This window comes from Ranitomeya variabilis, chromosome 7 (genome assembly GCF_051348905.1).
Source record: "Ranitomeya variabilis isolate aRanVar5 chromosome 7, aRanVar5.hap1, whole genome shotgun sequence".
Lineage (NCBI taxonomy): Eukaryota > Metazoa > Chordata > Amphibia > Anura > Dendrobatidae > Ranitomeya > Ranitomeya variabilis.
In genome coordinates, this window is record NC_135238.1 from 198056949 (window position 1) to 198071695 (window position 14747).

General features: G+C 43.5%; 1 protein-coding gene across 1 annotated transcript in view; it reads right to left on the minus strand.

Moving 5' to 3' along the window:
- Positions 1-14747, minus strand: part of AGPS (alkylglycerone phosphate synthase) — a 176923-nt gene that overhangs the window by 56918 nt on the left and 105258 nt on the right. Inside the window, exons 12-14 of the mRNA XM_077272628.1 lie at positions 10849-10900; positions 5421-5497; positions 801-913 (exon numbers count right to left, since the gene is read on the minus strand). Of these exons, the coding sequence (XP_077128743.1) occupies positions 801-913; positions 5421-5497; positions 10849-10900 (242 nt within the window). The remainder of the gene's footprint in view (positions 1-800; positions 914-5420; positions 5498-10848; positions 10901-14747) is intronic.

A 14747-nucleotide genomic window follows, 5' to 3' on the forward strand; every position in this document is an offset into this window, starting at 1 on the left:
CACAAGCCCGATACACCAGAGCGAGGAGAGTGAACGCGCTCACCCTTGTAACACTGGATGTGACACAGGACAAATGAACGTACGTTTCATACATTTCCAAAGCCTGGGCGAGAAATCATGCCCTGAGCGTCACGACGCCTAATAGCAGGCAATATGCATATTCTCAGATGTAAAGCACTTAAGACAAACCGTAGTGCTGCTTCCGACAAGCAGGTCATTACACGGCTCCATAGGAGTCCGAGATACATTACTGAAGGCACATTCTCCTTTGCTACTGGAGTTCAGGTTGGTAAATCACTGCGTGCGAGAAATACCGGCAGGTGATTGATGCCGTTTCCGCTGTACATAAATCTTTTTACATGTAACTATATACTTGGTAGGTCGCTTCTTCTCCAAATTAGCAGTGCTTCCCATACATACTCAGTAAATGGACATGCAATCACTTTTTGCAATTTCACCGCCCTTGGAACTTCTTTCCTGTTTTCCAGCACGTTATTTGGTAAAAATCAAAGGTGTCATTGAAAATACAACTCGTCCCGCAAAAAAAAAAGCCCTCCCATGGCCATATTGACGGAAAAATAAAAAAGGAGTTATGGCTCTGGGAAGAAGGGGAGCAAAAAAAACGGACACAAAAAATGAAAAGGGGTCAAGTTTGTGAAAAACATATGGCTGCCACCTACATAACCTTGTAATGGAGCACTGTTTTACAGACCGCACATTTTTGGCAGGGCTTTTGTTTTACTTTAAATTAGGCAAAAAAAAGACATAAAAGAGGAAATAAAAAAGCCCCGTGTACACACCCAAACTTTGCAGCGATGTCATACACTTGTTTCTCGTGTTGCAGGACCTTCTCGCGATCACCTTCGAACAATAACGTGGCGACACAAAGATGATTTGGATCAAATCCTTTAAACTGTAAAAGAAAGCAGCAGAATTTAAGGCATTGAGTGATTTTTTTTAGAAACATGACTAATGAAACCCTATTCTGGTCTTAGAATTTACCTATAAGACAAGGGGGCTGCAATAAAAAATAATGATTTTCAGTGAGAATTCAGCAAAATTTGGACATAAAGCACAACCTATAGCCCTATTCTTGTGGACAAAAACTCCAGACTCGCATCATAATTACTAGAGCGATTTGGTTAGCCACTGTAAAGATCACTTTAAAGAGAATCACTCACCAGGTTATTGATATAGGGGCAGAGACCCCGATTTCAGCGATATATCACTTATTGGGCTGCTCGCTGCAGTTTTGATAAAATACGGTAACTCTCTTCTCTGCTGTGGAGTTCCACATTCTCTGAATGCTGGGCACTGTATAACTGCAACTAGTTTTCTGCCTATGCACAGTGTACACAGAAAGCTCTTAAACAGTGGTGCGGGTGGGTTTATACAGAGCTCAGCTTGAAAATCTGCAGCAGAGAAACGTTATTTTATCAAGACTACAGCAAGCAGCCCAGTAAGCGACACATCGCTAGAATCAGGGTCTTTGTCTCGAAATTATACTGGTCTCAGTTTAGAGAGCAAAAATCTGGTGACAGATTCCCTTTAAGAGGTAAAACCATTAGCTAAATTCCAGAAATACTTTGTAGCCCATATATCTTTCTGTACAACCATATAATTTGGGGGGATCCTTACTGTGCTTTCTTAATGGTTTTCGGTCATGTGATTTCTAAATGATTTATCAACATCAAAGAACACTGAACATAGAAAAATAACACAAAAAATCTCAGCACGTCACCTTCAGGATTCCCTGTAAAAGTGGGCACTCATGTATGTGATGTGCATTCCTGCGATCACATGCCGACTAGACGTGCTCAATTCACTTGTCCTGAAAGAAGCTGAGCAAGTCTAGTCGAAATGTAACAGGAAATTTACAAATCGCATACTTGTGGTCAGGTGAGCACCTGCTCTCACCGGCAATACCGGAGACACCTGGCGGCCTACACGTCACACACTGAGTGACTGCAAACTTATTAGAAGACTGCACAACCTCTTTACCACCTCCTAAAACCTTTTCCCTCAGCCATGACGAGGCGGACAATGGAACTGTTCAGATTACGCCGTTTTCTTGTCAGGATTTCTGTTATTTCAGCAACAGTAAGGGAATCCTGTAGATTGGCAGTGTCCTTAGGTTTTCCCTTCAGTGTCACCAGACATTATCAGAACAACTCCAGTAATCGGAGCAACTATGGACACAACACCTTTTAATACAGAGTTTGATTAAAGGGACTCTGTCACCTGAATTTGGAGGGCTATGTAAATACCCTGTGTCCGGTTAGATGGGCGGTGTTTCGTCTTCTTTCCTCCACCCCATCCTTCCCCGCTCTCCGTAATATTTTCCGGAATTGGAGTAGGCGTCCTCCATAGTTTGCGCGTGCGCAATGCAATCTTGTCTCGCGCCATCGCAGTATGCTTTGCCCATCTGCGGGCAAAGCTGAAAAGCATTACTGCGCATGCGCCGGCGCACTATGTCCCGGAACACAGAGAAATACTTCCGGAACAGTGTGCCGGCGCATTTATCAATTTATTTAAATATTTAGCATCTCGGCTTGTGGACATTTAAAAAGAATCCATGCTGTGATAAGTGGGGTCCTAAAAGTCAGACATGTAGGTTATTTATGGGACATCCCCTTTAACTGACAGCAAGAGCAGGAAAATGAATATCCTATATCCTTTTATACTATCCCCTTTAATAATTTTGCTCTTGCACCCGCTGAACGGTGCCCCGATTTCCTGGTGGAGGTTTCACGTTCCCTTTAGTTGCGATTCTGTAAAATGACAGCTTATCTAGCAACCTAAAGCTTCACAATTTCTACAGAACTGATGCGCCAGATTGTTGAGGTCAACACAACAGCCTCATCCGGTGTGAAGGTGCCGGGGTCAGATGCATTTTAAGGCTCAGCTCTAATTAGCATTTATCCTTTAAACATTTAATCAGAAAATGGAAACCCCTGAAGAATCTGTGTTCTACATTGTCTGCCAAAAAATAAAACATGAGGGGCTTCTCCCAGGACTGACGGTTTTTAGTTGTACTTTCTACATAAAACCGTAAAGTGGAATTGCACGAGGCTTTAATTAGATAATAAGACCGGAAACACAATTCCACATTAAAATAATTTAACTCATTAGTTGAAAATCATTTCTTTCCATACTTAAAAAAATAAATAAATAATAATAATAATAATTAACTAAGTCCATTAAAAGATGTTATGATCCACTCTTTCCAATTGTAGTGCGGTCCCTTCTGGATAATTAGAGAATTTCACAAACGATGGACGCTCCATTTGGGACTACTGGTTATTATTCTAAGTAAGAATAGAATTCCTCTGATACAATTTTTTTTAATAATTCTTAAGATCAAATGGGTTCCAACAAAGTTTGAAATTTCTCGGGATTGGCACGTTGACCCCGATTTCCTTTTGACCACTGAAAAATAGAGACTTTCTTCCTTGGGCAAGAAGGCATCATAGAGGTGGAGTCCTGGGAATCCGCTGTCGGCCAACAGGTTCTTACTTTTGACCATCTCATGCCTGTATTCGGCTTAGCTTTCGAGAACCTTCAGATCCACTGTAGGCGTAGGTGGCTTCAGTAAGTGGTGGGACTCTAGATCACACACTACAATCAGGAGAGGGATCACAGACCCAGAACCTGAAGGTACAATGGTCCCCGGCACTGAGACTTGGATTTCAAAATATTATTTGTACACACGAGTGTAGAAAGTGTCGGCGAAGGTGGTGACCCAAAAAAACGCCAGGCTTTATTAGAGTACCATAAAAAGTATTATAGCAGGACGATGTTGAATTCCTGCCCAGAAAGTCCAAATGTAATACCACGAAAGAGTGATTGTGTTTCTCTATATAGAAAAATAAAAAAAAATCAGAATTTTTTCCACCTTCATATAACTCTTTTTAATTTATGTCAATGACTTTTTTTTTTTCTTAACTGAAAAGGAACTAGTCAGGACGATATTACTATTATATATTAATTGAATCTAGAGTGGCAGAAATAAGCCAATAAAAAAAAACCGATGTCCGTTTAGTGGTAAATCCAAATGTCAGTGCTGAGAAATGAAGCCGCATGCTAATTAACTTGGGAGTGCAATGGGGTGTGTGGGGGGGTGTCGAGGTACCTGGAGTTGCCTTAATGAATTAACTTTAACAAAAAAATAACTAAAAATTGGCAATCAGAAAAAAAACAACTATTGCCCCCGGCACTGGGCGGTGTTTGATGTTGCAGTTTTAGTGCCACCAGGCCCAAAAAGATCCTTTTTTTTCCCTTTTGCCAATTTCCGATGACCCCTTTGGCAGATTACTTGTGGTATGGCAGGTTACATCGGTCAACACCAATTTCATGCTTACTATTTCTGAAGGGGGGCACTTAGTGGGCATTATTAATTGCTATGGGGCACTCAGACGGCATTATTACCATTAAGGTGGCACCTTAAAGCAATTATGCCCCCCTGAGTGCTGATACTTTCTAAGGGGGCAGATGCGGCATTTCTACTTTATAAGTGGGCACATCCAGCATTACCACTTTATAATGGGGCAAATGCAGCATTACTACATTCTAAAGGAATAGTCAACTACCAGATCGGCAACCTCTGTGACGCATCCTGCCTTTTTCCGCCTTTGTTGGTGGTGTACGCTTCCGGGATTGCAGATGGTGCACTACCCGGATATCAGTGTTGTGCTTCCAACTAACACAACCCGGTCTGGTGGGCGTATTTCTCGGTTTCCAAGTACAGATCATCTTGGAGGTATACCAACTGCGGAGGGCTTTTCTCAGGTTTAAACTCCTTTTCCAAGTTATAAGAGGGCAAGTCTGCCTCCATAACTTTATAAATGGGCACATGGGGCATAATTTACAAGGGGCTATTTAGGGAATAATAAAATTCCAAAGGGGCACACAAGGGGCTTTAATAAAATAAATGTTTCCACCTAGAATATGGCTTGTGACCATCTCGGAGCAAGGTGTGGATCTCATGGCAAGAAAGGTTGAGAAGAAACATGCAACAAGGCTACAAAATACCGCATGACTGATAGGGACCTACGGTATAGAAGCCACTAATTCATCCTGCGTTACATCAAGGGTCATCGGTGCACGTTCCACCCAGGGACCAACGTGCGTTGTCCGCCTCATGGCACACGCCGAGTGCGGGGAGCTGCTGCTGGGTGCATACACGCTGAACAGTACTTTGGTAAAATTATGATGCTACATTTAATAGGAAGCCTTTACGGGCTCAGCAGGATAATGCTCGGAATTCAATGCTCAGTCACGGGTAGTTTACTACCGCTAGAAGCTAAGAGCAGTATGTGCCCCACGTACATGCTACTGACATTTTTGCAACGTCTGATTGGCGGCATGACAAAAAATAAAAATAAAAAGTTTTAAAAACACACAGACACAAAAAACTGTACCTTTGTGATGTAGAATTTTTTTAACCCATCCAAAAATGAAGTAAAAATTGAGGCCACCTGAGGTTTAAGAGCATGCCCTGTAAAATAAAAATACATACATGCACAAATAAATCAAATATAAATGAGCAGGCGGCTGTGATGAACGTTCAATGAGAAAGCATACAGGTTCAACTCATTTTTGGGGGCAGAATTATAAGGGGGTAAATGCGTTCCTGCTCTTTCATTGTCAGGCTGGGATGTTCTACGGGTTGCATTTAAGTAAAAGCCTGGCCAGGCTGACAATGGAAGGGTTAAATGTAAAAGCTGCTTCTTGCTAAAGCCATGCCAAGTAAGACTTCGAATTGGTGGGAAACAAAACAGACATTCATACCCCATAAAATATCCTATAGGCCTGGGAAGCTCTACATGTGAGCAGAGATAAAAGGAGGCTTTGGCAGATGTTCCTGGTCTTGGCCCTAATACCAAAGATTGCGATGTCTACGTCTTATAAGTACATAGCAGGCTTGGGCAGAACTAGAAAAAAACGTAAGGTGGCAACACGTGTCTGTATACCGGACATGGTTATATCACATTTAGGCTGAATGGTGGACGTAGTGTGGAAATGAGAGAAGTGACCTACAGTTTAGGGTCTATTCTGACGTAGGTTTGGTGAATGTCCCTAATGCATGCCGCGGTACAGCCATAGACCAGCATATGTTCTCCATAGGCTCCATATGGAAGTAACACATACTACACAGTGTATGGGTTGCTTTTTGGAAAGTCTCTATATTGAGCAGTGCAGCAGATTCCTTTATTCAGGCTTGGACTGGCAGGCAGGAGAACAGGAGAATCCTCCAGTGGGCCACCACCCTCTCATATGGGCAGTACTTGCCACAATATCCTAGGACTGGCTGGCAGGAGAACAGGACAATCCTCCGGTGGGCCACCACCCTCTCATATGGGCAGTACTTGCCACAATATCCTAGGACTGGCTGGCAGGAGAATCCTCCGGTGGGCCACCACCCTCTCATATGGGCAGTACTTGCCACAATATCCTAGGACTGGCTGGCAGGAGAACAGGAGAATCCTCCAGTGGGCCACCACCCTCTCATATGGGCAGTACTTGCCACAATATCCTAGGACTGGCTGGCAGGAGAACAGGACAATCCTCCGGTGGGCCACCACCCTCTCATATGGGCAGTACTTGCCACAATATCCTAGGACTGGCCAGCAGGAGACAGGAGAATCCTCTGGTGGGCCACCACCCTCTTATATGGGCAGTACTTGCCACAAAATACTGGAATCACTATGTACAGACAGAGGCAGCATCTTATTCATTTATCAATCTACCCAGTTCATTGTCATATAAATTTGTGATTGAGGATAAGGTCACAATTACATGGCCCTAGAAGTGGTCACTGGTGGGCATATCAAGGTATACCAGCCCGATCAGAGATAAAGGATTCTTGTGGCCTTCATTAGGTGTCCGTCTTTATGAAGTGTGTGAATCGGAGGCCTATGACATTGAGCCAGGCAACTACTATGGGACTGTGAGCAAATGGCCCTAGCCCATTCTCCCAACTTCTACTGTACATGTACTACATAAGTCATGAGGATTTTGTAAGCCAACTCTGATCACAGCAGTGTAAACCCTTAGATGCCACAGTGAACAGTAACCCTGGCATCTAAGCGGTTAAATAGGGTAGGGTGAACGGTGACACCCATTGGCAGCCCAAGGCATTTTTTCAAGGGGAATTTCTGTTTTAAACAATACATTTTTGCTACAATCGTCCACTAAATATAAGCAGAATAGGTGTGGATATTCACTCTTGGGTCCCTGAATTTTTACATATGCCCCAAGAGTGAATGATGTCAATGTGGACGTATTCTAACTAAACTCAATATGTATATAGTAAGGCACGATTGCAGATCAACCCCACAATATTCCACTCCCTCGTATGTCACAACGACCTGATTGCAGGAAGATACAGGGTTAAAATAAACTATTTTTTAACAGAGGATAGGAATTTATTTAGAATACCCTTCCAGAACTTTATAACAGGTCTGTCTAAAGATGATCCTTTTAATGGTTTACATTAAAGGGAACCTGTCACCCCCAAAATCGAGGGTGAGCTAAACCCACCGGCATCAGGGGCTTATCTACAGCATTCTGTAATGCTGTTGATAGGCTCCCGATGTATCCTAAAAGATGAGAAAAAGAGGTTAGATTATACTTACCTGGGCAGGCGGTCCGATCCGGTGGGCGTCGCGGTCCGATCCGGGGCCTCCCATCTTCTTACGATGACGTCGTCCTCTTCTGGTCTTCCTGCCACGGCTCCTGCGCAGGCGTACTTTGTCTGCCCTGTTGAGTGAGGGCAGAGCAAAGTACTGCAGTGCGCAGGCGCCGGGGAAGGTCAGAGAGGCCCAGCACCTGTGCACTGCAGTACTTTGCTCTGCCCTCAACAGGGAAGATAAAGTACGCCTGCGCCGGAGCCGCAGCGTGAAGACCAGAAGAGGACGTCATCTGAAGATGGGAGGCGCCGGACCCGGACCGCAACACCCATCGGACCGGACCGCCCCTGGGTGAGTATAATATAACCTTTATTTCTCATCTTTCAGGATACATCGGGGGCTTATCTACAGCATTCCAGAATGCTGTAGATAAGCCCCTGATGCCGGTGGGCTTAGCACACCCTCGATTTTGGGGGTGACAGGTTCCCTTTAAGAAAAAGGACAGAAACAGCAATTTCTTCACTAGTCAGTGTAACAGATGCTGGTAGGCGAAACCAGTGAATAAGTATTGATCCACACAATTGGGGATCCTCCATCTACACAAGCACAATTCAAGACATTTTCCATAGTAAAGGTTCCATATAAACTGAAAAAAAAAAAAAAAAAAAAAACTGTTATTTACCACTTCTAATCCCTGCTGCTCTGATGGTCTCTGCTAGCACTGGCAACGGTCTGGCTGCAGGGTTAGGCGACTCTTATACAGGACGTAATCCCACCAGAAACCATCCCATAACAGTGCAACTCATGTCGTTCCTTCAGCAGTCACGCATATGTGGCTATAAACCCCATTACCTTCCACCTGTGAGCAATTTAGCAGTGCCCCGTATTGTGGGTTCCAGAGCACAGGATCTCTGCACCTTACAGGGTGCCAGATACCCACGTACCATCTGTGGCATGCATGCCATGGCTTGCTGACCCCTGTTCTAGGCAGGTTCCCTCTTTTAGAAGAGAATAGAGTATTTAACAAGGGACGAGATTCAACTGAAAAAAAAAATGTATATTTTTGTATCGCTTATCTTTTGTTACTTGTTCTATTGTTAAGTCCTGCAGAATATATTGGCGATAGTCAACGTTTGTTGTTAAAGGGAATCAATCAGCAGGTTTATGCTATGTAATTGGAGAGCAGCAAGAGGTAGGAGTTGAGACCCTGATTTCAGCGATGTGCCACTTATTAGGCTGTGTGCTGTTTTAATACAATTCATGTTTTAGTGGTTTAGCAGTAGATTAGCACTACAGGACTACATCTCACGTGCATCCCGGTCCAGTCACTCCCTCAGCACTGATTACCACCAGCTTACTGTCGATATACAATGTACACAGAGGGCTGTGGTGTGGGAGGAGGCAGCTTTTGGCGCTCTGCTTCTTGATACATCAAAAAAACTCTGATTCTGACACAACTGTTGCACCTGGTAAACTAAGTGATACAACAATGTAATCAGGGTCTCGTCATATTATTCTGCTCCTGAATCTCTCCAAAAATCAATGTCTCTTGTTTCCTCCCTCTACTAACCTACCAAAACCCGATGATGCAATTTCCTTGGGTGATCCATAAGTCTCAAGCACCATGCTCACTGTCTTGGGGTGATTTTTGACACACAACTTTCCTTTGCTCCCCATATACAATCACTCACTCATGTCACCTACACCTTAAAAACCCATCTCCAAAATCCGACCTTTTCTCACCTTTGAAACTGCAAAAACTCTTACGGTCTCTCTTATTCATTCTCGTCTAGACTACTGTAACTCTCTTGGTCTTCCTCTCACTAACCCTTCTCCTCTCCAACCCATCCTGAATGCGGCAGCAAGGGTTGTAATTCTGTCCAGCCACTACACCAATGCCTCCAACTTGTGCCAGTCATTACACTGGTTACCCATCAGCTTCAGAGTACAATATAAACGTCTGCCTCTCACACACAAAGCTCTCCCCAGTTCTGCACCACCATACCTCTCCTTCATCGTCTCCATCTACCACCTTACCTGTACTCTCCATTCTGCTATCTGATCCAAGACTAATATTCTCCATAAACCTGTCACTTCAGTCTCCAAGACTTTTCTCATGCTGCGCCAGTTTTCTGGAATGCACTACCCCTGACAATCTGATTAATACCTAGCCCTCACATTTTTAAGCGTGCTTTAAAACCACATCTCATTAGACAGACCCGTCACCCCACTTCATTAATTTGACCCTTCCCTGTTCCAATATTATAATGATGCTCCAGAATTATTATTTAATGAAAAAAATGACGTTGATATCAGAAGGGGCGACAGATCCTCTTTGAGGCGTTTCTGTTAATACACTTAAATTGAAAATGTGATTCCTCAAATTTCATTAAAAGGGGTTTTCGGAGCTTCAGTCTAACTTTCTGCAATCACTAAGTGACTGCAGATTGCCGAATTCTGACTGTGTAACGTGCACAGTGTCAGGATTCCATTCTGTTTCCTGATCGAGTGGGTGAACACATAACAGCACAGTTTTGCTTGTCTCACTGCTCTATTGAGAGAAGCTAGATGCTGTGGGACTGCGGCTATGCTGAAATCACTTACCGGCAGTCACTTGACCCATCTGCTCGAGCAGGAAACAGTGGAATCCTGACAGTGTGCTTACTACACACTGTTAGGATTTAGCAATTTGCAGCTGGAGAGAGTTCTGGTTAAAAATTAGCCAAAGCCATTCATTTATGCTACTGAAGATCTTAATGGTGGGCCTCTATACTGGCCAGCACTATGAGCCGAGCTGCTGGTTTAACAGATTCCTACTGAGGGCAGGGGGTCAGCACAGTCATAATGCAGGCTCTTCATCACAATATACCAACCTCCTCCCATGAAGATTACATGTATGACAACAACTAGGTGCTCTCCTATACATTACTTGCGTTATTTCCCTGAAGTCCATTGGTTTCCTCAATCAAATACAGTACAGTGACTGTTCACTAATTAAGGTTTCAGTCCCTAACTGAAGTTTTCAGATAAGTGGACGGCATATTAACAAGACATTCCGAGGGTTAAAATAATTACATATTGATTGGTATTGATTGCAAAACAAGTCCGCCACTCTGCAAAACGCTGCTACCGGATTATATCCTCAGACACATCGAGAACTGGATACATGAGCCCCTAACAGCATTACATCAGCACAATCTTTACTAAGCAAACTCACCAAACTGAAACTGTGCATTGTCCATAAGGCGAATTGAGGCAGGAGCACATCTCTGCAAGAAAAAGGGGGACAAAAAACTGTCACCAACGTACAATTATATAAGAGGCAATGGCATTATACAGAGATCCACAAACTTAAAGGGGTTGTCCAGACTTGGGGCTCAAACCTATGTGACTGCAGTCTTGTGAATCCTCACAGCGCGCACACTGCTCGCTCTCAGGAATCTCCGGTGCCGCCACAGGGAGAGTATGTGAATTGCATACTTTTGGTCTCACTACGACTAGAAGTGTCCGGACTCTCTCAATTCACTTGTACTGAGTGAGGCCGTGCACGTCTAGTCGGCATGTGACCTCATATATGTAAATCATATACTGCGGTCACACACCAGCCAGCTCCCAACACCGAGGAATCCCGACAGTGTGCATATTGGGTGCTGTGAAGATTCGCAAGTCTTTAGTCACAGAGCCTGGACAACCCCTGCAAATGGCAAAACAAATCTAGATCACATTACAGTAGTTGCATAATATATTAAATTAAAAATTTTTTTATATATATTTATTTATTTATTGAAAACATTACCATAAACAGGCCCAAGAGACCCCAATCATGTGAGAGCGAAGAGTTTTTGTACTCTATAATCAGTGGCATTGTGAGCAATGCTACAAAGTCATGAGTCAACTTTTAAAGGGACTCCAGTTTTGTTTTTGTTTTTTTTTGTTTTTTTTAACAGGATGGCCGGATCTCGAACTCTGAAGAGCTGCAGCACATCAGTTTGGAGGATGACTTGTACTTGCCTGCACGCCTTATTACTGTCCTTTTGCAATGCATAGGAAAAAGTACAATATCTTGCACTACCGCTATTAAAGGGTTAGTACCAAAACAACAAATATCCCCTAAAGCTTAGCTTGCTGATCAATAGGGGTCCAACACCACTGATCTAGACACCAAGACACTGTAGCTTTGTCTTTTATGGAGCAGAGGTGCTAGGGAGCCCAATTTTTCGGGTTTTCAGAAGCCAGATAACCAATGATCAGCAAGTTATCCACTATAATTTTTTATTGGGGGTGGGGAGTTTAGGAATAAACCTTTAAAGGAAATCCGTCAGCAGCTTTTTTGCTAGGATATCTGACAGCAGCATGATGTAGGGACAGAGACCCTGATTTTAGTGAGGTATTGCTTACTTTACTGGGTGCAGCTTTCAGTGTACACTGTACATTGACAAAAAGCCGCTAATCAGCGGTGGGGCTGGACTAGGAGGCATGAGACAACTAGTCCTGTAGCGATAATCTCCTGCTGATAAAACACTGATTATATTGAAAGAGTAAAATACAGCCCAGTAAGTGACACATCGCTGGAATAAGGGTCATCACGCTGTTCTCAGATTTCATAGCAAAACCCTGCTGACAGATTCCCTTTAAGCACAATGTAGGCAACTACAAACCAACCTGCAAAAGCCGATGTAAACACTGAAGAGACTGCAGATCTTGTGAGAGTGGAAAGCTAATCTGCCAGACTGCCTTTAGCCCACCAACTTTAATTGGCTGTATAACCCCTTGATTGCAAGGTTCTTATAGGGTCCGAAGAGCCTACACATGAATACTCCATGAGCTGCGGTATAGCACCGCATTATAGTATTATTCTTCCCAAAAACCAATGCTTATTTTGTTCTTCAAATCTGTACACATCCGGTTTGAATATACAAATCAAACAAAAAATAAAACTCTCCTATATGAAGTCAGAACAGAGGAACAGTAGTGCCCCTTAGACAACAATTTGTGAGTTATATGCAGCAGTAACAGGGTTGCAGGAAGCTTTAGTGCCATGTAATGTTTGGGGGGGGTATCTAAATTATCATGGGTCATAACTAAATAATATAAATCTTCCTTGTGTTAAACAGATGCAATTAAAAGTTTGAACATCCCGGAAGTACAAACAAACAAAAAAAAAAAGAAAAGGCTGTACTTTAGTCCAAGAATCCCTTTAAAAATATTTGGATAAAACTACTTTTTCACTCATTTTCATCAATGAAAGGACAAATGTGTCACGTCGTCCAGAAAGCGACCAGGTGATGAAAGGATGGGAAATGTAATCCTGGCACAATCTGATAACAGCGATTGCACGCTCCCTGTGAGTGGAAACTCTCGGGTCAGTGGTCTGCGGTGAGACGCTGCATAATTCACCTACAGGCCACCGCTGTGGTTATCAGCCGGCGTAGACGTTACATAAGTAGGGCAGACGTGAGCCGCACAGATATGGATTTTGCTCTTTTTCATTATTTTTTTCTGTTATTGCAGATAAATTAAGTATAACAAAATGTGCATGTCCTCGTGACAATCCATAAATAGAGCTAACCATAGTGAATCGGTGATATTACAAATTAATCTACCAGCAATGTTACAAATAAACAATACAAAAAATGGTTTTATCATCCACATGTCTGTTTCCTTGCCCCAAACCGATCAGGCTTCTCAAAAAGACAATGCAGTTAAAGAAGTTAAATGGCCGATCACAGGATGTCGCGTCGCTGAGACCTCCTGTGATCAGCTGTGATCTGTGTGTGTGTGTGGGGGGGGGGGGGGGAGATACAGGAAATAAGCATTCGACTACCTGCAGCGACGTCACATGCCCCCCTCTTCAATCCCCTGACGCTACGGTGTTCCCAGCCAGTGTCTACTCAGGTTCTTCACTGACCACTCAGGTCCTTCACTGACCATGTGTCATGTGGCTTCAACGGGGCCATCAACACGTGATCACTGCGCTCAATGACTGTCTGCAGCGGTCAAGTGAATGATGTTCGGCAAGAAGTAGAAAGCAGGGATTGACGGGAACCACGGTTTTGAGTTCTTTCACTAATAATGAAATATCAGTAGTAACATCCTAAGTAGAACTTTTTTTTTTTTTTTTGAAGAGCCCACCAGAAGTGTGAATTCTGAGGCCCCAAGTACATGCAAGTATTACACCTGCCCTATGTTTGGAAGTTTCCGGTGGCACATTTTACATATACGTGAATGGAAAGGTGGCAGCTTTTTCTCCATACTTTCCACTATTGTGATGACTGGTTTCCTGCAGTCACCTGACGACTGAACGTTACTTCTTTTAAGCAATTCACGGTTACCAAATCCTTAAGTGGTTAGAAGTAGTAGAAAAGACCGAAAATGTGCATAGCAAAATCATTTTTACACTACTGGGCACTATGTTCGTTTTTTGCAGCGCTATTGGACGGATTCCGCCTGAAAGACGTTGTATGCACAAAGCCTTAATAAAGTTTTTTCTTTTGCAGAACGCAATCTGTTGAGAAAACTCCGACTCCCAACTGGTCCTGAAGGTCGAAACCATGGGCAACATGAATCAGAGTCTGGCTATATGATTGCAGATAAATGTATCACTCTTAAAGTACCACTTTAAGAGTGGTGCCTCTAATTGAAGGTCTTATCCTTACTACCATCACCGTCTTCTCCTCCTATCGCTGACACTACTGTCACCTCCAGCAGTTTGTGACCTACCGGATCGCTGCAGTGTTTGTTGGAGCGAGCCAGAGGTCACTTTTCAATGCAAGTCTATGAAGGTCTTGTTCTGGCTCTCATAGACTTGCATTGAGAGCTTATGACCTCTACCTGTTACTTTCAGTCAGCCAGAAGTTGCTGTCACAAGTTGGTGCCGCAGGAACGGGCGGCGCCGATAGAAAGTGAAGATGGTGATGGGTAAGTATAGGACTATGGTCAGGTAACCGACTAGAAGCACCACTCCAGCACTCAGAAGAAATCCAAAAACACTGGAGTGGTGCTTTAACTGTTGCAGCGATTTGGAGTAAACATTGGATGCAAAGCCGTCCAGGGAGAATAGGGAGAGAGCCGACTAATCCAATAACTTCCATAGCCGGCTTCTTCCTACCCCGCAGC